Source organism: Varanus komodoensis, unplaced genomic scaffold (genome assembly GCF_004798865.1).
Source record: "Varanus komodoensis strain SLA01 unplaced genomic scaffold, ASM479886v1 scaffold15, whole genome shotgun sequence".
Taxonomy (NCBI): domain Eukaryota; kingdom Metazoa; phylum Chordata; class Lepidosauria; order Squamata; family Varanidae; genus Varanus; species Varanus komodoensis.
The window spans coordinates 6,215,082-6,239,634 of record NW_025335440.1 but is presented as its reverse complement, the minus strand read 5'-3'; the positions used below and the strand labels follow the sequence as shown (position 1 = coordinate 6,239,634).

Genomic DNA, 24,553 nt, shown 5'->3' with positions numbered 1-24,553 from the left:
GGGGGGGGGGCACTGGCAGGACATCAAAGTTTCTAACGCACTGACTTAAATGTTAAAACACAGCAAGGCAAAGAGGGAGAGAGATAAAAACAGCGACACAAAGCCACCTCTTTATGTGAGTGGTGGTTGTCACTGGGGCAGAAATTTGCCAGGATGCAGCTCATTGCTGAAAAAGCAGCAGGTTGTTTTTCCTCTGAGTTGTCTGCACCACCCGTTCGCCACCAGGTGCCTCGGAATAATTTCCTTAAAAATTAACAAGCTTTTCCAAGCACCGGACCTCTGCAACTGGTCAGCGAGAGAACATTTTAATCCTTGCTGAAATCTAATTTTAGCATGGGGCACAACACAGCGCAGCTTGTGAGGAAGCCAGCCTGGGACTGCGCTGCATCTTCAAATGTGCTGGAAATTTCTCTTTAAACACTGTGTACAAAAACACCTGTTTTCGAAAGACATATCTATCCCCAGACACCAGAACATCTAGAGGCTGGAGTGATATAACCCAAATGCTGTGCTTTGTCTCTCCAAACCAGAGACCTTATACGCATAATGTGTGCTCCTATCACCAAGACTGAGAATTCCCACACATTATTTTTTCCAGGAAACACTGGGAGGACCGAAATGAAAGGACAGAAAAGGGCATGGAGCGAGTTGACCAGAGGGAACGGATTGTGCCCATGCAGAAAAGAGGTGTGTTAAGCACAGACGCTGCTGATCGCCGGTGGGCCACCAACTCCTGCAAGAAGGCAACGGATGGCGAAAGTAGTGTGCAGGACGGCCACAAGCCTGGATGAGAGCATCCAAGTTGTGATATGGGAAAGGCAGGCTGGAAATGAGGACTTGGTTTTCCATGCACCCATGGATAGGCGCTCAGTCCCCAAGTCTGAGGTCTTGTATTTTAAATATCCAGAGGGGGTTTCCAAGCCGTCCCCTAAATATTTGTAGGGAGGGACTTGGAAACCCCAAATTCAGGCAGAATTTGACGGTCGAACACTCATCCACTGAGACTGCTCCGATAAAAATTTAGGGTCGCTCCAACGGTGATTCTCCTGCATATACAACCCAGTTGCCAGAGGAGACAGGGGACTACGACAAAAGGATTCTTCTTAAGGGATAAGGGGAAACCTTTGACCAAAATGGGGCAACTCATATGCCACATTCCAGGCTTTTTCCTCAATATCCTGGATTGCTCTGTACGAGAAAAAAACGAGCATGCAGAGATTGGTCAGTGGGAAGCAGAAAGCTCGGATGAGCACAGCAGCGGAGGGTTTCAAAAGAACAACACTGATTTCTCAGGGTGTGTCCAAGGTGCCGACAAATCAGGAAACCTCTGCTTCAAATTGTGGCCACAAAAACACACTCACTACGAGGTTCATAACACAGACCCTACCTTAAATGTCGATCAAAAGGATTTCTGCAATCATGCATGTGAAGTGCTCCGGGTATCCTAAAGGACCGTATGATAACTATCATGATCACTATTAAGAAGTATTCCTCACCAACATATTCGAATTATTTGAAGATGTTTAGTTCTGTTGATTAATGTGCAGATAATTTTCCTTTTGCCCTTTACCTGCTTGCCAAATAGAAGTGCCAATGCCTTCCGGATGGGTCTTCCTTGCCCTAACGAACCCCAAAGCAGCCTCCATGAATTGCATTTTCTTGCTGAACTGCATCTCTAGGATGGGGATGGCTTCTGGCATCTTCGCAGAGAGCAGCTGGTAGCTGATGTCGGGTTTCCCAATGAACCTCTGGCGGACGCTGATTTCATATGGAGTGTGAACTTTGACAACATCTACATCCTTCTTGTCAAACCAATGAAGAACCTGAGAACTGGAGTTGCTGATCTCCAGACCAGAAGCCAAGAGGGCAAGTTTGCCTGGCTTGACATTAGAATCCGTCCCTTCAGTGATAAGGGCCGGGATCTGTATTATCAATCCTTCCTTGTTTCCAGAGCCAGCGACTGTGGGGGCTTCCTTTGGCTTTGCCCCCTCTAAGGGCGCCTTCAACAGTTTGCCAGCAAAAGGCCACCAAGCCGGAGATTCAAGTTCTGACAATAACCTGGAAGGAAGGGGAATGCCACAGATTCAAAACAGGAATGTCACATGATTATAAAGACAGACAGACTAACCAGAGATTAATTTAGGAATTTATCTAGAGTTAAACATTTCAGCTTGCCCCATCACCAGGAGCTGGATGTTCAAGGTTACTTATCCCCAGTACCTGGTTGTCAGAGAAAGGATACCTGCCACAGACCTAGAGCCATTGATGGACCTTTCTGCAAGTCATTTCAAGTGCCCTCCCATGCATGCTTCAGCAGAAAAAATTCCTACAAAACTATTTACACTTGAAGGAAATCTTTGCACTTCGCATAATTTGTCAGTTTGTAGAGCTGGAATTCAGAGAAAAGCCCAAAACAAGTTTGCAAGGGTCAAACAGGTTGCCCAAAAGAAATCCATCTATTTTTCTAAAATATAAAGCCAGAAGCAGGTCTTAAAACTAGCTGGAAGCAGACAAGTTTAATTTGCATATAAAGTGCTAACCAAACCGTGGTTTCAGAAACAGTAGTTAAGAGCACGGGACTGGGACTTGGGTGATCTGACTTCTACTCCCCGCTCAGCCATGAAGCCAACTGGGTGACTTTGGGCCAGTCATGGACTCTCAGTCCAACCTACTTCACAGGGTTGTTGTTGGGAGGACAAGATTGAGAGCTGAAGGAGAATTATGTAAGCTGCTCTGCGTTTGATGGAGAAAAAGTGGGCTACAAATCTAATAAATAAATGTGTGATGTTTACATGATTCATAAAATCTGAAACTTACTCAGTCATCAGTAAGGCCTTCTCACTGCCTCACTTATATTGGTAAATTTATACATCCAAAAATTGTCCCAAGACCCCCAGAAGCTAATTCCTGAGACTAAACTTGTAAAAAATGAAATTCAGGGCTTACTCTCAAATTAAATCTTTGGTAAACTGCTTATTCCTAGATCACTGGAACAGTCAATACCAATAGAACCTCCAGTCTTCTCCATAATTGCTAGGCATATTGGACTGAATTGAAAAATTGCGATGTGAGCTGGCAGTATGTGAAACTCAGCTGCCAGCCTCACTTGCCCTTGTCCACCTTGGCACGTCTCTCTCGCCGGGACTCGCACAAGAAATCGAGGAGAGCACCCCAATTTCTAATGCTTCCCTGCTGATCTGTTTCCTTCTTCGCATCAGCACAGCTCTCCAAGATCCTCTGAGAAGTTTTCCCCTGATCATTCTTGGCCGGTGCCCTTCCTCAGAAAAATGTCTGTCCCCCACGGCCATATGCTTTTCTATTCACCCCCATCCTCCTCTCTGGTCCTTGCGCAGTCACTCTGCCGTCCACTTGGCCCTTCCCTCAACCCCTGCTGGGCCTTCTCCTGTCTGAGTCTGCAGCTATGACCCCTCACTTCTGCGGCAATCTCTCTTCCCCAGCAATAGCAAACCAGGAGCAGTCTGCATTTCATGAATGTTCCCTCACATCACAGGTACTCAGCCCACTTGGGCAGCCTCCTTAATTAAGGACAATCCACACACTTCTCTGTTATTCTCATTTTACAAAAGATGAAGCAAGGATAAGAACTGCTTAAAGACCAGGCTGCATTGCATTCTTGCTAATGATTCTGAGTCAGACAGCTATTCTAAAGAAGGAAGCGAGCCAAAACGGAGGAGACTGAATAATCTTGAATTTGCAGGCCACAATTAGCCACAAATAACAACAGCATTCATTCGTATGCTGAAGCATGAGGACTGTCCAAGAACACAACAAATCAAAGGATCCTCCATGTAAAACAGATCATACTCGACGGAGAGTTCCAGTTGTTTCCTATTTCAAAACTGCACTTAAAAAGCTCACTGGGATAAGAACTTTGAAAAATAATCCGGGGGGAAGTAGTCAATCCATTCAGCAGCTGTTTCACAGGATGTTCTACGCTGTAACAAAGCAGTTCTCAAACTTCTGCCAAGGAACTGGAACAATGGAATTCTGTCTCTGTAGCAAAACGCCTCTTAGTATCACACAACCTGACCCAAGAACCATTTCCGTGTATTCTCCTTGGCAACAAAAAATCCACTGAGACACCCTGATGGAATTGCTGCTGAAACAACGACAGTTTGCCGTCAACCACGCTGAAGTAACATGCCACCTGTCCTGGGAGTCGCACAGGTGAGTCCCCAGCCTGCCCTTTGGGAGCTAGTAAAACCCACAGGGAAACTTTGGGATTTTGACAGCCCTGGACTCAGCTTCCAACTTAGGAAAGAGCTATTCTCCTCCACTGCTAAGATTAAGTGGTCCCCCTCTTTAGTTACAGCTGGAAACCAAAATGCCATGTGCCTAGTTTCATGGACCCAACAGGCTCTAGGATTCATGTTTCTCCAACAGCAGCCCTGCAATTCCACAGGACAAACTGCTTTTAACATTTCCAAGCAGACATAGTAATATGATATAGCCATCAGCTGTTCGAATAAAAAAAATGAAGGGGGAAAATGGTGGAAAGTCTCACATGCTCTAGAAGAGTAAGCCTGAAGTAGCTCTTTGGATCCCGGCCCAAGGCTCTTAACTTGGTTTTTAATGCTTTCTCAGGCTTCGCCAGGTTTAAGTACATGTTAAACTAAATGTATTTTCAAGATCTTTTCTGCAAACTAAGAATTCACCTTTTTTTAAAGTCCCGCTGGAGCAGACAAAGCATCCATCGAGTCTTACTTCCCATTTGGGACAATGACTGGCCAGTGAACCACAAGTTTCAATTGAGCCTCTCATCAGCCTGTCCACGCTGTTCCTGCCTAAGCCCATTGTTGGCACGTTGCGTCCACCCCACGTCGCCCGACCACAAACGCCGCAAGTTAACTAGGTGGCAATGGAGTCTCCCCAGTCACCTCCTGGGAGATTTCCATGTCCTACTCCAGTCGGAATGGAGTCTGCATACCTGTCTGCCACATCCATCTCCGATTCGATCTTGTTCAGCCCCTTCATGATGTTATCGAACTGTTCTCCCTGGTGCTCGAGCACCTTCGCCGTGTCTTCAAGGCGTTTCTGAGATCCCAGCAGCAAGCCGCTGAGCTCCTTCCCCTTGGATGTCTGGGGACAGATGGCCTGAGCCCCCGCCCCCTCCGAGGACAGCAGCTGCTCCCTCCAGAAATGCTCAAGGATGTTGAAAACCACATTCCGGTTGGGCTGAAGAGAACTGAACCAGTGCTTGGTGCTGTTTTCCAAAATAGTGAGGGAACTGAAGATGAAGTTGGAGGATTCCTTCTTGATTTCACTGATGCTAGAAAGATGGAAGCTGGCCAGGAGCCTTCCTGATTTGTCAGCTGTAAATCTGACTGAAGTGGGAGTCAGTGAGAGTTTGCCAGAAACCCATTGTTTCTCGGAGCTGAGGTAATATGAACTGGGCCACGAATGGATACGGATGTCCTCATTCATCACCTTCTTGCTTGATTCAACTTCCTCAATGCCAATGGAACAATCCCCGTCTAAACAAGAAGCAAACAAAATGAGCCAACCCAGTAACAACAGGCTAGGACCTTCTGAAAATCCAGTCCCGGCTTTACAATCCTCACTTGCTTTCAAGAAATGCTGCGCAGTGAGTCTCTATCCCCCATAGTTCATGTGTGGGATTTTGGGTGGAAAGTTAAAACCCATGACTGGAAGGAAATTTCGACCCATTGATCCCAAAGCCAAACCTGGGACTTTGTCCCCTGGGATACAAAGTTCCAGGAAGTAGCATTTCTCTCTCTCATGGTCCTGGAACAGAATGGCATTTTGGCAAATAAGACTGTGGTTATGAATAGATGTACCCTCTTATACTGAGTTCAAGCATTAGTTCATGTAGCCCAGTACCAGTTCCGCCTAGAAGCAGCCCTCCAAGAAATCACGGTAACGACACCTCGCAGCTTTGCAACCCAGTATGTTGGGTTTCAGTTTTTTGTTTTAATTGCACATGCCAACACATGATCCCAGGACTTTACATAAAGTGCTCTATCACGAAGTGTACCCACCCAAGTAAACAGGAAGCAAAGATTTAACGCCTCGAGTGAAGGGAACAGGACACCATGAGTGCCCGGCTTTCTTTTTCCAGAAAAGCTGGAAAAAGTCAGCCTGGGGAGACAACCTGGTACCCTCCAATTATTTGGGCTGCAGCTCCCAAATGTCCTGGCCAGAGGGACAAGGATCAGGAATTCAAAGAGTTACAGTCCAGCAAATTTGTTCATCGGCATTGAATGAGTGGGTGGCAATCCACAAAAAGACCCACAATGTAAGGGGCGTATAGTTTATATTTTGGGGAAAGCAAAAGAAATCAGAAGAAAGGGCAGAGGGGTCATGAGCAGACAAGGACTGGCAGAGAAAGCATGGAAGAAAAAGAGAAAGCACTGATTTAGACAGACATAATAAACAGGGTAACAACATTAGAGATACATGGAAAGTAGCCCCCATGTTGCGACAGCAGTGAAAATGGGTCCCGACACAAGGAAGATTGATAGCTGCTTTATGTTATACGCCAGGCTTCCCCGACCTGGGGTCTCCAAACCTTGTGAACTACAATTCCCAGCATCCCAGCCTGCTGCCACACTGGCTGCAGCTAACAGGTCTTGAAAGCCAACACATCTTTCACTTGGGGAAAGCTGCCAGAGGCAACACATCAGGGGTGGTTGGAAAGGGCTCGGCGTCAGTGAAATGGATCAAAGCAGAGCCATTCGAGTCCAGCATTCTGTCACCGATGGTAACCGGCCAAATGCTTCCTGAACGCTTGCAAGCATGGCATGAAGGAAGCAGCCCTCTCCTCTCGTTTGCTCTTCGGAGAGGCCTTTGCCACGAGCGCTGCCTTGGCTACCAGCATGAGCGAGAGGCGTACCACACAAGGATACCTTCCACTACTGTGGCAAAGCTGTCTCACCTCCACCGAAAGCCCCCTCAGTTAAGGGTGATCACCACATCGTATGGCAGCAAATTCTGTGATGTGTGTGTTCTGGAAGGGAATTATTTTCCTCTGCCTGCCCCAAACCGCCTGGCAAGCAATGCCAGCGGCTGATCACATGTCCTAGTAACACGATGAAAGGAGAAAACGTATATTTTCCAGTATGTATAGAAAAGATTCACAGCAAGCCGTATTTCACTGGAGCTGCAGTATTAAATCTGCAACCCAACAACAATTGCTTATGCTAATAAACAATTGCGGGGTTGGAGTCCTTGCTTGAACAACCTCGTTACCAGACACTGAATAATTTATTATTTATTTATTTATTAAAACATTTCTATGCCGCCCCTTGCCAAGGCCTCAGGGCGGCTTACAACATCGAATACAAAATACATTAAAACAAATCACGCTGTGAATGCTGGTCTATTAAAAGGCCTGTGATGAAACATTATGAATAGGTGCATGCTGCTATCATTTACACGATGTACCCAACGAAGACCTAAAATGGCATTTCTACAGTTCAAAATTAAATTAATCTCTGCAGCAAACTATTATGGACAACTTGAATTACTAACATGAGATAAATGATTTTCTTGCTTCCTTGCACCTGGACTACTATTAGAAGCCACAAGCTCCTCTGTGGTTAAAATGTGACCCCTCAGTTTATCACCACATTAGGACAAAACTGCCCAGGTAGCCTCTGGGCTGATGGGTGGGGTAGAAATATAACAAATAATAAAATATGAATAATAAAACCCAAAAGATCAAACTGCGGATCCACACACAATTGGATTTAAAATAGTACCATGCCAACTGTTCTTGTTACATCCTCGGCCTAGAAATTATTTCAGCCAAATTGTCTTTCTGAATATAGACCAGTAATAAAGGATATCACATCATGTACAGTTGAGTAGCTTTCACAGGGATTCAGTGACTTGTTCTGTGACACTGCAAAGCTGCTATGCACAAAATATCCTATTTTCCACAATGGACTCTAATGCAGCGTTTTTCTAATGGGTCAGTGTACACATTCAGCTTATAGGCGAGTAGAGTACAGGAATAAAATTCCCAAGTGAAGCGCATGTTCGTGTGCGACAAGCTCACAATACACATGAAAATACACAAAAAGCCATTTTGCCCCCCCCCCCAGCATTCACAAGAAGTTCCTGTACAGTTGCATTCTGCCCCTTGCCCTTCCCACTCATACCAAAGTCTTTCGCAATATGTATGCAATTCCCAATATTCAGCTTGTCCATTTGTAGGGTCAGTACCTTCAAACACCCTCCTGAGGGTTGCTTTCTCTGAAATGTTTGTAAGTCCCCTCCTGATTTCAGAGATGAGAACCCTACAGAAGTTCTCTGAAAGTATGGACTCCACAAACAGACAAGGTAACATGATGGCAGATCAAGCCGAAATCGTCCCACCAATCTTGCTGAAAACCCTAGGTCCAAAAGAGAAGATATGGTGTAAGATAACAGCACAAATTCTCCCAGAAATCCATGAAAAGAAAAGCCACATGGAAAAGAGACAGCACGACATTGCTGAAATGGAGGAGGTACTTGCCCCTGCGCTCTTCACTGACGGACGCCAAGCGTCTGAGGAATGTTGGAGATGTTATGTACACTCGGATCGCATGATTCACCGCACACCTGTGATCCACGGTTCCCGTTTGACCCGTCATGTGCTCTACTGTATGACATGTCATATATCATGACACGTGATGACGTTCTAAGTTTCTGGTCACTCGTGTCGGATGAGCAGCTCTGAATGATCTAACCTGACAATCAGAGGACAAGACCGGGGCCACCCTAAAGAGATGGCTTAATTGGGGAAAATATACAGGAAGGAAGAACCCCAATGTCTGCCCTTCTGCCACTGTGCCCACACGTTCCCCAGAGCACTGTTGGGTATTTCACGACTGAGAAAGAAGTGGCAAGCAATCTCCATCAACGACGTTTCAGTGTTCATGCATCTGACATTTATGCACATGAGAAGAGTCCTGCTAGTCCCCTAGTCCAGCTTTCTGTTCCCAGGGGTGACCCATTGTCCTGAGATGCCCACAGGAAGTTCACTGAGAGTTAACTTTCCTCTGATACTGGAGTAATATTTATTTATTTATTGAAAACATTTTTATGCTGCCCCCATCGCAACAAAGCCTCAGGGCGGCTCACAACAAAAACAAAATATACAAATACAACAATTACACAACAAAAATATTAAAACCTGGTGCATCTCGGCTTAAAAGATTTAAAATCCTATAAATACCAATAAATTAACAATTAAAATAAGTTTTAAATAAAAAGGTCTTAGACTAGCAGTCAGGAATCGCTTCCTCTTCCATGAGTTTTTCCAACTGTGTTTAAGTTTGCATGAATGAATGGACTGAATTGCTCAAATGGTTTTTGCAATCAATCTTTGTATTGAACTGTATGCTGCTGTATTGTACCTGTAGTGTAATTCATTGAATCCAGTTGTCAACTGCCCAGAAAGCTTCCACTATTGGTTGTTATATTTTAACCCTAATCATAATTGTCAATCTATCCAAGTTGGTGGCCATCACTAGAACAGGTGGAAGAGAATTCATTTGGTTTATCAATTTGTTTCCACATTGCTATAGTTATATTTTAATTTTGTACCGTTTATGCTCACCAGAAAGTGGCATATAAATCTATGTAGCAAATAATAATAAAATTGCTGTGAATGAACATGGAATTGCGAGTTGCTAAGGAGGAACAACAACTACTTCCAACACAAGAACAAACCAGGGGTCCCAGGGCTTTTTACTATTAAAAAAAACTAGTTTGTAATATACTTTAAGTCAATCTAGCAAGCACCATAAAATAATTATAATAAAAATAAATAAGAGAAGCCGGGGTTGCAACACTAACTCATAATATTAGGTTCAGGCTTCACAAAGAACCTAGGGACACAGTGTCCCTGGGTTGTTTAGTTCAGTGAGTGCAGGTTTGAATGCACTCACTCACAACTACCCAGGGTATATTTAACTTGTGAATAGCCACAACATAATATGCCTTTATCCAGCCCATCTAAAAGTCATCCCCAACTTCTAACCCCTTTCTTGATGTCTCCCCGATTCCATTCACCATGACAAAACAAACCCCAGTATTTTATTCGGGTGGCATGTGCTGAATTATTCTTGCGGGCTAGTAAGATCTCCCAGAGGAGTCTTTCCAGGTTTCTAGCTGGTTTGAGATGATACACTACCTGCCTTCAGGGTGAGCCCAGCCTCAGCATGCCCTTCCCCACCTTTCATTCCTGCAGACTTGGTATACAAAGACGCCAGTATTGGCTGGTTCCCTGCATCCCACCAGGTTTTCATTATGTCAGTCCTGTTCACATTCCCCTTTAGAACCCAGCACCCCAACCCCTCTATCTTGGCCGAGGCTTCTAGCATTAGCATTTACGCATCCAAACACCCATGTCTTTTCTGCTTTGAGTTCTGACTGGATTATCAGATCCCAGTGTCCTCTCCCATGCCCATTTGGGCAATCAAAACATTTTTACCCTCAGCAACAAAGGATGAGTCTTTCAAACGTGAATGCCTGTCAGCTTTCCCCCAGCAAACAGCTTAAAAAGCTGCTCTGGCACTTTTTCAGCATTATGGTTCAAGTGGAACCCATCCTTGGTGGCTCAACACATTTCCCAGTGCATAACAAGGCCGAAACCCTTCTCAGTCAACAGACCCAGGGCTGGATTTGCTAATTATGAAATCCTGGTCTGACCACACTCTTGAACAGAATGGCAGAGGAAATGCTGTGAGCAAGGAAAAGCAAAAAGGGTTTCTAGGGGCACTCTGAAGCTTCACATGTTTACTGCACCAAGAGCTTCTGTGAATAAAGATCTACATCATCACAGGAGTCATAAAACTTCCCTGATGAAAAATCATGTCACAATGTGTTTGTCCACCTCTGAAATGACTCAGGATTCTTTTTCATGGCATGTCTATCTAAATGGATTGTTAAGAACCTTGTTTTTCCATAACAGTGGTGTAATTTCACAACTGTTTTAATTTTTGAAGTACTGATGATTGGCCCCTAATACTCAGATTCCCCACATCTTCAGGGTATGCTGGTGGTAGAAAACACAGTTCAGATTAAAGGAGCACAGAATAATAATGTTTTACTGAAGTAAACAGATTCAGAATCAACAGTGCAAGAATTGCGCGCTATTTTCCTGCAGAAGAAACATAATGCATACAAAAAATACAAGAGATTAAGCCTCTGATAAGTCTACATAATTTTCAATGGGTGCAGCCACAAGGCTCATTCAGAACCGTAATAATAATAGGCGTATTACTTTCCTAGCTTTTGCTATATCAGTGTGACAGCTGCGAATGTTCTCTGGACTCACTTTGCACAGAAAGACTGCTAACTCTCTATCTCTTGTATTTCATGGCTGGTCCGCCACACCACTTACAATTCTGCATCGCTCTCTTCTGTCCTTTCTATGCCTGTGCAAAAGTTAAACAGGTCTGCAAGGTGAAGAGAAATGCTTCATGCATAGGATGAAGAGCAACTGGGCCGGGCCTTATGGAGCCTCAGGACCATCCCTTCCTTTGCTATTAACAGACACACAGCGCCACTCAAGAACATGGCCCTACAGAAAGGGTGGGGAACAAGTGTCCCCTCCAGATGACAACCCCCATCACCCCCACAACTGACTGTGCAGACCAAGGCTCATGGGAATTGCAGTCCCACCGCATTTGGAGGGCCAGTGCCGCTGATCTTCAGAGAAAGGTGGGGGCAAGGCCCACGTGCCACCTGGAGACGTGACTCTCAGCGCGGCAGAGAGCGGCCTCCCCGGCCCAAGGCCCCTTTGCCCGCCCAGGGCAGCCCTGCAGAGCAGCCCCTGTGCAAAGCTCGCCGGCCGCCTCAGCTGCAATGGGCCGGACGGGCCTGGGGCTGCTAGTTGCCGGGCAGATTCAGCGCCCAGAGGGGGAGGGGTTCGGCTTGCCCCGCCCCCACCGCGGGAAGCGGGGTCCCCAAGGCAGCGCCTCCACGGACGCCCACAGGGGGGCCTGCCAAGCCCCCCTCACCCTCCCCGGCGCCACTCACCTGCCGCTCGCGGAGGGGGGCGGACGACGAGGACGCCGCTTCGCAGGCGACTCTCCGGGCGCCGGTGGAAGCGTCCGACCCTCGCGCCGGCTCGACCGCGCTTGCGCAGAGCCGGCGCCCGCTCTGATTGGCTCCCTGCCCCTCGCTCCGTGATTCCCCACCTCCTCCCGCGCGCACCGCCTCGGCGCGGGCGCAGGCGCACTCCGTCCGGGCGCGGGGCGCGCGCGCGGACGCATGCGCGCTGGCTCCGAGCGCGCTCTCCTCCCCCCCCCGGCTTCCCTGGAGCGCGCGCGCGCGCGCGCGCGCGCCTGGGGGACGCGACGGCGCATGCCCCGCGATTTGGGCGCGCCCTCCGAGGGATCCCGGCGGCGGAGGTGAGGCGCCGAGCCGGGCCTGGATGGGTCCGTAAAGGGGGCGGAGATGGGCGGGGGCGCTCCTCGCCCCTGTTTGCGCTTGCGCGGGGGAGGGCGCGGGGGAGGGGGCGCGGGCTCCGCGGGAGGGGAGATAAAAGGGGGCTGTGAGGGCGAGGGGAGGCCTGGGCTGCCAATGGGGGGAGGGGCAGAGCCCCAGAAGTGGGGTGGGGGTGGGGTGGGGTCGAAGGAAGGCACGGGAATGGGGAGCAGCGCTTTCCATCCCCACAGAGCGAGGCCCGGTCGGAGTGTGGCAGCCTGCAGTTCTCCAGCCATTGTTAGACTACATCTCCCATCAACCCCAGTTGGTGATGGGTGGTGGTAGCTGCGGCCGCACCACATCTGGAGGGCCGCCGTGGCGTTCGGGGTCGTTTGGAGTTGCACCATAGGGCCAAGCGTGGGGGGCTGGTCAGATGTTCCCGGGGTGGGGGTGGCGTCTGGGATCCTGAGGGGCATTGTATTTTTTTGTAGTATGGGTCCTTTATTTAACATAATGACATCCTTAAGCAGTTTGCACACAAATATTAGCATTACATTTAAAATATTATTAGAGTCCCCTTTAAATGTATTTTAAAAGCAGTTTCAATTACAATAATTACAATATACAGAGCAATTCAGTAGCATTAAAATGAAGCACGATGCTTAATTTACTGCTCTTCGGATTCTGAGGATGGGGGAGGATCAAAGCTCTTGTAGCTGAAGGGAGGTTGTGTGGCCAAAACGTGGCCCTTTCTGTTTCTTTTTGGGGTTCTGGGTTGTGCAGATACTGCTTTTCTTTCTCTTTTCCATTGTCTGTGGTCCTGTTCCCTCTGTCTTAGTAGCAAGCTCTCGTCAGATCATACGGACTTAGCTGTGAATATATGCGCACAGCATCACATGGGTAACACATGCGGCCATGAGAGCGGCAGGCAGTGAAGTTCCTTTGTATGTGTTCCAGTTTGTACAACTTGCAGGTGTCGACAAGGTGTTTGGGCAGGTTCACACAACCACGGCTGTACTGGATCTTTGCCCCTCCTGGCTAACAAAAGGTAGCAGGGAGAAAATTGCTGGTCGGGCCAGGGAGGTGGTGAATGCCTCTTCATACGAAGGAGTGGTCCCATTCCACCTGAACCAGGAGATGATGAGGCCACTCCTGGAGAAACCCTCTCTGGACCCTGAAAATCTTAATTTTAGGCTGGAGGCAAACGTCTTCTTCCTGGGCAGGGTTTTTGAGCAGGTAGTGACCAACCAGCTCTTGGCATGACACTGATTTCCTGGATCCATTTCAGGCCAGATTTTGGCACAAAACCAATTTTGCTTGCCCAGCATGATTTTATTTATTTATTTAAAGTTTTTCTATGCCATCCCCTTGCTATATAGCCTCGGGATGGCTCACAGAAATAAATACAATATAAGTAACAATTACAATTAAAACCTGGAAACACCTGGGCATGATTACCCGTCCTAGAAGAGAGACAGGGAGTGTGGCCTCCTTGATGCTCCTGGATCTTGGCAGCTTTCAGTGCCATTGACCATGGTATCCATTTGAGGCAGTTGGCTGAGTTGGGAGTAGATGGCACTGCGTTCGATAGGTTCAGCACCTGCCTGGATGGACAGCTCCGGAAGGTGGTGCTTGAGTGAGATTGTTCTGTGCCGTGGACTCTCCACTAGGGGGTTCTTCAGTTGTCAGTGTTGTCCCCTTTGCTGTTTAACATTGACATGGAAGCACTGAACATCTGGACATCAGGAGCTTGGAGTGCGCTGCCATCAGTTTGTTGGTGACACAGCTCAGCTTTTCCTTTTGATCATTAGAAAGTGAGACCACAGTGTGCTAAACTGGTGCGCTGCTACAACCTTGGACAGGATGAGGTTGACAAAGTATAGTTCAATCCAGGCAGTCCTGACATGGCTGTTAGTGGACGGATCTTCTGCCTGCCCGGAGGGAATGCAGTTTGTTCTAGATGGGGTCTCACTCCTGTTGAAGGAGCAGATTTGTTGATTGGGGGTGCTCCTTGAGCCATCTTTGTCACTTGAGGCCCGGCTAGCTTCAGTGGCATGAAGCTCCCACCACCAGCTTTAGCCTGAAGCCCAGCTACGCCCCCATCTGGACAGGAATAGCTGGTTTTAGTAATCTGCGCTTTAGTAATCTCTAAGCTAGTTTACTGCGCTGTGCTGTAGATGGGGCAGCCCTTGAAAATTGTTATAAGAAGGTGTGGCTTCTGCAAAATGCATCATCCGGACATAACAGGGACCAGACAACTCCAATTCTGGTCTGCTTGTATTGGCTGCCTCAGTGCATCCAAACCAGTTCATGGGGCTGGTTTTGACATGGGAGGGGCAAGGACTGCACAACTTGGGACCTGAATACCTGGGAGAACACCTCTCCGAACTGCAGCATATCCAGATTACTGCCTTGACTAAGAGCTGGGATCTTCCTCAAGTTACTGCCTCCGAGGGACGTTTGGCCTAGGGGCAACAAGGAGACCACCAGCAGTGACTGCCTGGTTAAGGAGCAGGTTCCCCGTGCCTGCCCGGTGCCAACTTTAATACTTTCTCAGCACCAGGTTAAAACTGTCTTCTGCCACAAATCGTTTAATTAGTTTAATATTTTTTGGAGCTCATATTAGCGGCTTAAATGGGTCTTCCAGTTTAATTTGTATAAGCTACTGTAGCTTTTTACATTATTTTGAATTTGGCTTTTACATTTTATCTGGTAAGTTTAATGGTGCTTTTATTGTCGTCTGGGTTGTGTTTTATGTGCTCTTGTAAATTGAGCAGGGCTGTCATGGGTAGGACATTTTGTAGGACTTTAATTCACGGGGTCTCCATAAATCGGAGACTTGATTGATGGCACATAACAACAAACTGCCCAGAGAGTTTTGGCTATTGGGCAGTGTAGAAATAAAACTAATAACAATAAATGCAATTTTACCAGTCTGCTATGCTGTAGTTGTTGGAATTTCATGGGAATAAGCTTAGCCAAAGTTGTGGTGGCAGCCCAGGATTGCCAGCTTGCAGTCTCAGTGCTCCTGCTCTTTTTCACGTTGCCACACTTGGCCTTTATTTCAAAACAAGTCTGTTGTACCTAATAGCCTCAAGCTTGGTCTCATGATTGATAGTTTGAGGCCGCAGTTCGCGAAGTGCGAGATGCTGGCAGCTTGTTGCCATGGAGGAGTGAATTTCTGGGTGAGACTCAGGGCCAAACCAGACACAGTCTGGATTTGAGAGGTTCTTTGTTTTTTGAAAGGTAAATGCATTGGGACTCAAGGCTCAGAGCAATCTTGCAGTACTTGAAGGATCAAACCAAGTCCTTCCTTTTCCCTGAAGCGGATCTTTGCTTCATGCGGTGCTCTGTATGTCTGTGTGTTTCCCCCTTGGGGCAAACAGCAGCTTCGGGGAACACTTCAGATCAGGAAAAATGTGTAGAGGGCAAACTGAACACTCCTTCCCTGGGTCTTTCAGCTCCAACCAGAAACAACAAGTCACTTCATTGGTCATTTCTAATTCAGTTTAAAATAAATAAATCAGATTGGCTTTTAGCAGCACCTATGACTTGCTGTTGTTGCTGGAGATCTGAGGGTCTGGACCTGGAAGGTTTCGCATGCGAAGCATAGCATTCCAGTCTGGGAGAGCCCCATGGCTGTGTCTGACCAGCGAAAAATAGGTTGGCAGGGAGAGCTCCTCCTTGGTCCAAAGTGTGTCAGTTGGTGGTTGCATCTGTTGTGTGTGGACACAAAGGAAACGGAGTTCGCTTTCCCTCGTCCAGTGCAGCTTGGGCAGCATTGTGTCTTCAACTGGCATTTGCAGAATGGTTGGTTTGGTGGTACTTTTCTCACACAAGGTTGTCGTGGGTGGCAAACGTGTGCCATTTGACCTGCTCTCATTGCTGAGTGTTACAGCATGAACAAACCCACATAGCATGAGGTGTTTGGAAAACCAGGCTTCTCAAGAACTGGGAGTCTCTTCCGACGAATGCGGGAGCCTTTATTGCTCTGACGTGTGCGCATTCCTTTTCTGTTTCTAGATCTCCAGAGGAGACTGTCCTTGAATGCTGTTCTCCATGACATGCCAAAAAGGAGCGAGGAAGCACACTGGTCTACTCAGAAACGCCACTGCTGAAGAGAAGCAGCTCTGTGCAGATAAATAGCCATTAATTGCTGGCATTTAATCTCGCTTCTCAAGCTTTCTTGTCCTCAAAAACGAAAAGCCACAAAGAACATAATTAGCCATACAGAGTGCAAGCCAAATGGGAAGATTTTCCAGCAAGATTTGGAACTGGACAGTGCTCTTCTATCCCCTTCATCTTTCCTGATTCATCCCTTCCCACTGATTCTTGCTTTTTAATCTACTGGTCTTATAGGCCCGCTATTTATTTTAAAATATTTTAATTTTTTCTGTCACCTGCTAAGTTAGGTGTCAGACACTTTCTATCGCCTGAATGGACAGGGATACTTTTGCTTACTCCACTAAGTTTTTTCGTGATTATACTGGCCCATCGAGGGGCGCAAGCTGCCAACCCCATGAACATGTCGATTACATTGAGAAGCCAGAAACTTTCACTTATGCAGACTTTTTCAAAGATTACTTGATCCCCAATGATCCCTGCGTTTTCTCAGCAAAGTTTACTGAGGGCTGGGAGAGCAGGAGGAAGTGGGTGACTCCAGATGGGAAGCCTAACTTCGAGTATCTTCTGCATTCTTTTGGTAAGGCAGCCTCTATTAAGTGCATTATTTTAAAGTGCATTTTTGCTTTTACCAGGGTACCACCTATTCTGCCTAATCAAAAACGTGTGCAAGGGCTCTGCGTCCTCTCTCCCAACTATTTTTGCCCTAAATCTCAGGAGACCTAGAACAATCCAGACCTTTGGAGCTGGTAGAAGGAACAAGGACGTGTCTTTATGTTGAGCAGCAAAGGTGCAGAGTCCTTCACCACTCACACTCGGCTCTTTCAGCTCCAGTCTAGAGGAAAGAGGTTTCCTAGCATTGCACTGCTCTTTAAAGACCCTCCCCAGCCCCAAGCGAGAGAAGCGGGCTAGAAGTCCCCTCATCATCCTTGCCGCAAAATATTGCCATCCTTGCCATGGTTCATATTGCACAGAGAAAGTATGGACCCCCTGATGTTCTATACAAAATAGAATTTACAGGCAGCCTCCTTAAGTTGTTGTTGTCAGTCGCAAAGTCGTGCTCAACCCATCAAGACCCCATGGACAACATGCCTTCAGGCTCTCCTGTCCTCCACCATCCCCCGGAGTCCACTCAAGTGCCTTAAGCTGCACGCTGCATCTCATCCTGTATTGATATCCCAGGTTGCATTGTTTCCCAAATAGTATCAGTGAATGAAAGCTTGTGCAATTGTTAAATGGGTAGATTCATCCCTTTTGCATTTAAATATGGTCTCGCTGGAGGTTTTCGAGAAAAGGTTTAACAGGCACATGTTGAGCACGTGTTACATAAGGGCAAGGAGCCTATTTCAGTCTGGTGGCCAAATTCAGTTTTGGAGGCAGCCTCAGGATCTGCTTTTCAGTGGTGAGCAGAGCTAAAGACAAACGGGGTCAGAATACCCCATATGTTGGCATGTCTCAGCTTAAAGCTCCACCAGTACTTCCGCTTTACCCGAGGCATTGGGATGGTAGGAAAAGCTGCACAAAAGCTGGGCAGTCACCAAAGAGTGGGTGGCCAGGGAAGGGTCGTAGGGTCAGGAAGATGGGAAAGTAGTCACCTGAGGCGCCTCAGAGCTCCTGATTTGGACTCTGGATATCAAAGAGTGTGCCTCAAGGATCAGTGCACGCTGGATACTTCCTTCACAGCTGACGTATTTGTATTCTAGGGTCAGTTCAAAGTCAGATGTGCCCTAAGAAATGGAGGGATATTAAAATTCTGTAGGGTTTATATACCCCTCAGGGTTGTTCAAAGTGCTTCACAAGTGCTATTTTGTAGTCCTCACAGCAACCTTGTAAGATGGGTCAATATTAACCTCACACTTCAGTTGTGGTCACTGTGCTGGGTAACATCAGGGTTTTGAACGTGACGATGGCAAAGGCATTGGGAAGCAAAAGGAGATGGCTCCTTTTTTTTCCCCTGTGCCACTGCAAAGCCTGGCTGTGCCTCATAGGCACTGTCTTAGAGCGGTGCGCTTGCTGTCCTTGCCCTCTCTTGGTAGCATCAATAGGTTTTTTCCCCAACATCGCTCAAAGAGTTTATATTGCAGGAGAAGCTGTAGTTCCTGTTGCCAACTGTGATGTCAAGGAATACAATTCTAACCCAAAGGAACATCTTAAACTCAAGGATTACATAAATTACTGGAAAGAACACATTAAAAAAAGCTATCGATCGGCTCGAGGGTGCCTTTACCTCAAAGACTGGCACCTGCAGAGGTAAGCAGAGTGGAAGTCCTTAGCATGCTCTTTTGAAGCCCTGGCATGCTGCTGAATTGCCCCTCTGATCTTCCTTGTTAGATGATCACACTTTCCAAAGTGCTCCAGGTAGCAGATGCCTGATTCAGAACCCTGCACCCCGAGAACCTACTCCCGTGACTGCCTGGTGCTCGGTCTGGGTGGGGGATGATGCTGATTTTGGTCGCATCCCTTGCGGTGTGTTTGCCCGGCATTCTCTGCTTCTGATTGCACCGGCTGGCGGTGTTTCCGTCTTTCCTGTGTGTGTCTGCATGTATTTGAGTGATGCTGTGCTTGGTCTGTAGGGAGCAGGCTCCTTTGCAGGCACAGAGGAGCTCCTTTCGCCATCCCAGCACAAAGCTCATATCGCTGGTCGAAAGAGCAGAATGGAAAGGCAGTTGGATTTCAGTGGTATGCCTCCCACATCCAGTATTTCAGGGATAGATTCCGAGTCTTAAGGGCCACTTCAGCAGTTCCTCTCGGTGGTTTCTTGCATTCCCAGTTGGTCCCGTCACATCTACTTGTATGAAGGGTGAAGCCAGGCATGTATAACTCACCACTGCCATTTTCCCATGCTCTCTGAGATTCTGAAACACAATCCTTTAAAATAAAGAAACTATAATGGCTAAGATTCTTGAGCTCCCAAAGGATCAGGAGGAATCCCAAGGAGACAATATCTAAATCAGCGCAAGACTAGGACAAACCAAATGCAGGTTGTGAAGCATGCAGGAAGGCGACTGTTGGTATTTTGGGGGTTGGAGGCCTACTTCTCAGGCCGCTTGCATGCTGTTGTGCACCATCTGAACAAACATCAAGTGTAGTTGTTCCCCTAAGCTGCATTTTTTCGGTACTTTTGTTTTAAGGACTTTCTCAGACCACGATGTTTACACGACCCCCATCTATTTCTCATCCGACTGGCTGAATGAATACTGGGATGCCATCGCAGTGGATGACTATCGATTTGTCTACATGGGACCCAAAGGCTCATGGTACAGCCACTTGGATACTTCCACACGTCCTCTTGGGAAAGATGATTTCTGTTCAGGAGAGAGGTGGAGACTTCAGGTCACTCCAGTAGGACCTGCTGCCCCACTGACTGCAGAGGAGTAGTTTGGAGGAAGGCAGTAGATGGCACATGCTCAGAACATTCTCAGAAGAGTAAATTTTCCAGCTGGAAGCGCTGTGCACCTTTGTACCACTAAGGCAAAACAGCGGGATCTCCCGCACCAGCCTTAGAGAACCGAGCCAGAGCTCCGTTCTCTGTATTTTGGGAACATCTGGCTCCTGCGTATTAAGCCACGGGTGCCATCAGGAAGATGCTTGTACCAATTTTCCTCTGAGACATCACCTCTTTCCAGGGCTGTCAAGATAATTAGGGAAGCTCTTGGCTTTCCACAGCAGCAGCTAGTCTGAATTTGTACTATATTTGCAGAGTGGTTTAGATGTGTTGTCTTAAGAGTGTAGTGTGTATCTGTATTTGCAGGCAAATGCCTTCTAAATTACTGTGTTCATCTGAGACGGCATGGGGAAGGAAAAATAGAAATCCATGCAGGGATATCTAATTATGACTGCCTGACTGAGCAGGCTGGCCAAAATGAATTCCAGCTTGGGGTACGTACATCTCTGTCTCTGGAGTAAAGTTGTCATGTTTTGAGAAGCTGTGATGCTAAATGTTTCGAGTGAGATAGTGGAGCGAGGGGGAACCTGCTGTCTGTATTCATGATCTGCAGCTGTTCCTCCCGCTTGTGTGTGACTCTCTGTTCTTCCTCACAGGACTCCCTTCCATGCCGACGTCTTCCGCTCGTACAGCTGGTCGGCCAACATCTGTGGGAAGAAGAAATGGCTGCTCTTCCCCCCGGGGCAGGAGGAGCACCTGCGAGATCGGCACGGCCACTTGCCGTTTGACATCACTGCGCCCGAGCTCAAGAACAGCAACCTCTACCCTCGCTACGCCCAAAGCAGCCCTCCTGTGGAAATCATTCAGGAAGCCGGCGAAATTGTTTTCATCCCAAGCGGGTGGCACCATCAGGTTTACAATCTGGTAAGGCTTGCAGAGAGCCGCTGCTGCTGGGCAGGACCACAGCTGGCTGGGTGGTGCAGCTTTCGGTTTTTGAAAAGCCGCACGCCAAGCTTGCAGGCTTCCGGGAAGAGCACATGGCGTGCGTGCAGAAGGTCCCAGACTCAGTCCCGAGAACCCAGGATTGCAGGGCCTGTGCCCCAGCCCTGGACAGTGCTTGCCGTTCGCAGCAAGCAGCACCAGCCCAGGTGCACCGTTCCTCTGACACGGTAGAAAGCAGCTTCATGTGCTCCCAACAAGGAAGGCCAGAGAATTAGGTCAGTCAGGTGGTTGGCCAGTTCTGGCCTGACGTTTCGCAGCAAACCCCGCCACCTCTCTGATCACCCGATTTCCTGCCTTGGTGTACGTCCTCTTTCTTGAATTCCCTCCAGAGAACCTGGAATGCTTGCTTCCATTTTCTCACAGGGCAGCTGCTCAATGGATGGTGAGGACATTGATATCCAGACAATTGACCGGTTACTTCTTTTGCTCCTTAGACCATTTAGCTATCTGGCCTTGCATGACTGGATAAGCAGACTTTGTATCCCGGAGTGCAGATGTGTTCCCGGTAGGAGCCCAGGCAGAGAGCATCCGCCTGCCTGAATAAGAGGGGGATCCATTTAGGCTGCCGCTCCTTCTTTCAGGAGGATTCCATCTCCATCAACCACAACTGGGTGAACGGGTGCAACGTGGCCATCATGTGGAGCTTCCTTCAGGACGAGCTAGCTGCTGTCCAGCGGGAAATCAGAGAATGGAAAGACAGCATGGACGACTGGCACTTGCAATGCCAGGTAGAGCCGCGGGCCACCGGGAGCCCCAGGAGTGGCTGCGGGGACCCGTTGGCTGCCGAGTGTCCGAGGGGGTGAAGCGCAGGGAGGTAGCTGGGAGCGAGGGTGGCTCTTGGAGCGGTCGCAGCAGCAGCTCAGGTTGCTTTAGGCCAGGCTGCAGTTCACACACTCTGCTTGCCTGAGCAAGTAAACTTTCCCAGCATATCCGCTGACTGACTGTGGTCAGGCCGTCAGGGGAAGAGATGGGATGGACACATGGGCGATTGCCACGAACCACCCACCGGGCAGCGTTTTCCTCTAGTGCCTGTGGAGAATAATCGCCATGCATCTTCTGTTTCCGTTGCTGAGAACAGTGTGCTAAGCACAACAGCATTCCATTGTGGGAAGTGCTTGGATCCCTGGCTTCGACATGGCTGTCTTTGCGTATGGGGTCAGCTCAGCAGCTCAGTATATATGAAGTTGGGTGGGTAGTTTCAGTTAATCCTGCTCCCCATCTTAAACAGATTCTACAGCAATGAACAATACAAAATAAAGGCAAGAAAGCCGAAATTAAAGCAGAATACTGCTTCAAAATTCCCAGTACAACTTACTAAAACGTACCATGGAAACCGGGGCTCGGGTTTCGATAATCCGATGCTGCAGCTATTGCGGTTCAGCCGTGCTTTTCCCTCCTCAGGTACTGATGAAGTCCTACACAGGCATTGACTACAAGGAGTTCTACAACTTCCTCAAGGTCATCGCAGAAAACCGGATTTTCGTCCTTGAGAACCACCACGCGGAAGAAGAGGCCTCCAGACATTCCTACAGAGCTGCCATCTCTGGTTTGGGCATGCTGCATGCAGTCTTCGATTTAAAAAGGACTGCAAAGGTCCTGACCTCTCTGAATGCCAACGAGGAATTCAAGAAGCTGACCCCCGAGGCCCTTTCTCCTCCTCCTCAGGCACTGCTGCACCGCCTGAAAGCAGCGATAGATACTGCTCTCCTCTAGTCCCCCGTTTAGTTCGACCAGCTGCAGAAGCGCGACTTTTGCAAACTGGGTGCATGCTGATTAGTTATTCCAATCACCCCATTTAGAAGTCTTCAGCACCGTGAATGTGAGTAGTGAATGGGGAGGTGAGGTTAGGGTGTGTCGAACACGGGATGTAGCTGGAAAAGGAAAAGATCCCCCCCAGTAAGATTCAGGGGTAGCAATCGATTTGCTCACTGAGATCTAGCCACGTGAGGAATGCGGCTGTCCGCATCAACCATTCCAAGCGAAGTCCTTTTGGCTGCAGCCTATACACTTGCCTAGGAGTAAGCCTCATTGACCGCAGTGGAACTTACTGCTGAGTAAATATGCATAGTCTTGTGCTGTTCATTTGGGAATTGTGGGGGTTGTCGTCGTTCATCCGAATGCATCTGACGTGCATTCCAGTTAGGGGGCAGAAGAAAAGGGGGTGTATCGTATTGATCAGTATGTGCACCTTTTCATAGCCACCGGTTCGCTTAACTCCTCCATGCAGTGAGTCAGGGGAGAGGCCAGGTGTACTCACCTCAGGCCTGGCACTACACCTTCAGGGACTCTGAGCAACAGGTGCTCACCGGGCCTCAACAGCCCAAGCATGGCAGCTGAAATACAGGTTCCCCCTGTGGCGGCTCGTGGCGTCACCCACAGACTGCAAGCACTACTTGGGACTATTCTTTCCCGTAACTGAAAGTAGCACTTTCTCGGTTATTGCCAGAACAAAGGTGGTCTAAAGTAGGACGGTTGCAGAAAAGTAGTGCGGTCGCTGGATTATTTTTACACCCTGAAATGGTAACATGTTTTTCAGTGCCTCAATCTTTGTAGCACAGTTAATCTCTGCAGAGTTCAAGGGAAACGCAGTCCCCCTCCCGCATTCTTACATGAAGGCCCCCAGTCAGGCTGGAACAGTGCTGTTTCCCAGCCATGGTCCTGTTTTAGTTCTGTTCCCCCCCCCCACTCCTGTTCTCCTCCCAGATTTTCTGAATTGTTTCTGTGCCTATGCGGTGTATGCCAGTTAAACATGGTGGCTGGAACCGGGGCCCCTTAAGCTATTGCAGGTGGGGAGGGAGCCAGGGAAGTCGCACGAGACTGGAAGTGCTCGGGATGGTCTGGTGGTTCTGAGGCAGAAGCTCAGGAAACAACAGACCACACCGAACAAGCCAAAACTGCCACGTGCGTCTCCTTCGAGGAATCTCGTTTGCCTGTGACCAAAGCTGCCTCCTCGGCTGGCACCACGTGCTTCGCGTTGATCCCCTTCAGACAGGCCAGGGGCAGAGCGGGGGCCAGCTCGCCTGTTTCTGGGAGCAGCAGAGTTTCCAAAGCGGGCACACACCCGTCAGGCGCACTGGTTTCGCAGCACTGGCGCTCCTGTTACTGAGCACAATTCCTTATAGCACCATGTGTGAGTCAGGGCTGGAAACAGTTTGTTCAAGAAGTACTTCCCCACGCTGCTGTTTGTAGCAGCACTTTAATCGCAGGGGCTTTCTTCTAAATGGGGACTGGCTGAATAAGGTTAGTTCCCTTTTGCTATAGCCTGTTAGACTTCCTCTTGAACCCTTGTTAGGGAATATTTAAGCACTGAGCCGACGTTTACTTGGTCTTCGACTGTTCTGCCAAGTTGCCCTGAAACCTTTCTGAAACTGCACATTAAAGTTATTTAAGTGTCCCTGGTTTCTGCCTGTCTCTTTTTTCCTCCCTTTTTTCCCCAGTGACCTTCCAGTTGCAAGGCGAGGCTTGCAGCCTAAGACGGGCCTTAGGCTGTAAGCTGGGTTAGACTGAGGGTCCGTGTTGTCCAGTATCCCGTGCCCACAGTGGCCAGCAGACGGCAAACCCACAGGTGCGGTCGGCGCACAGCGGAGCCACCCTGCCCAAATTCCCTGCGGTCCTGGAGGGAGCGCAGGACCAGCTGGGCTA

The 24,553-nt window shown here is 48.3% G+C and overlaps 2 protein-coding genes across 4 annotated transcripts in view; one reads left to right on the top strand and one right to left on the bottom strand.

Annotated features, from left to right (window-relative positions):
• The window catches only part of SNAP47 (synaptosome associated protein 47), a 32,287-nt gene extending 20,214 nt beyond the window's left edge, over positions 1-12,073 (bottom strand). The window contains exons 1-4 of one of the 2 annotated variants that reach the window (XM_044425090.1): positions 12,013-12,073; positions 4,949-5,495; positions 1,571-2,058; positions 14-1,444 (exon numbers count right to left, since the gene is read on the bottom strand). In XM_044425090.1, the coding sequence (XP_044281025.1) occupies positions 1,389-1,444; positions 1,571-2,058; positions 4,949-5,445 (1,041 nt within the window). In that variant the 5' untranslated portion in view covers positions 5,446-5,495; positions 12,013-12,073 and the 3' untranslated portion in view covers positions 14-1,388. Of the gene's footprint in view, positions 1-13; positions 1,445-1,570; positions 2,059-4,948; positions 5,496-12,012 lie in introns of those variants that run through there. The other variant, XM_044425089.1, reaches the window with a different exon arrangement.
• A 277-nt stretch (positions 12,074-12,350) lies between these two features.
• JMJD4 (jumonji domain containing 4) lies at positions 12,351-24,305 on the top strand. 2 transcript variants are annotated; one of them, XM_044425088.1, is made up of 7 exons: positions 12,351-12,386; positions 16,426-17,104; positions 18,609-18,774; positions 19,656-19,781; positions 20,566-20,833; positions 21,493-21,639; positions 22,313-24,305. In XM_044425088.1, exons 2-7 carry the CDS (start codon positions 16,840-16,842, stop codon positions 22,622-22,624), a joined length of 1,284 nt encoding a protein of 427 aa, XP_044281023.1. In that variant the 5' UTR covers positions 12,351-12,386; positions 16,426-16,839; the 3' UTR covers positions 22,625-24,305. The 2 variants fall into 2 exon arrangements, with proteins under 2 accessions (XP_044281023.1, XP_044281022.1); XM_044425087.1 differs by lacking the exon at positions 12,351-12,386 and adding an exon at positions 14,903-14,965.
• Positions 24,306-24,553: the final 248 nt, after the last annotated feature.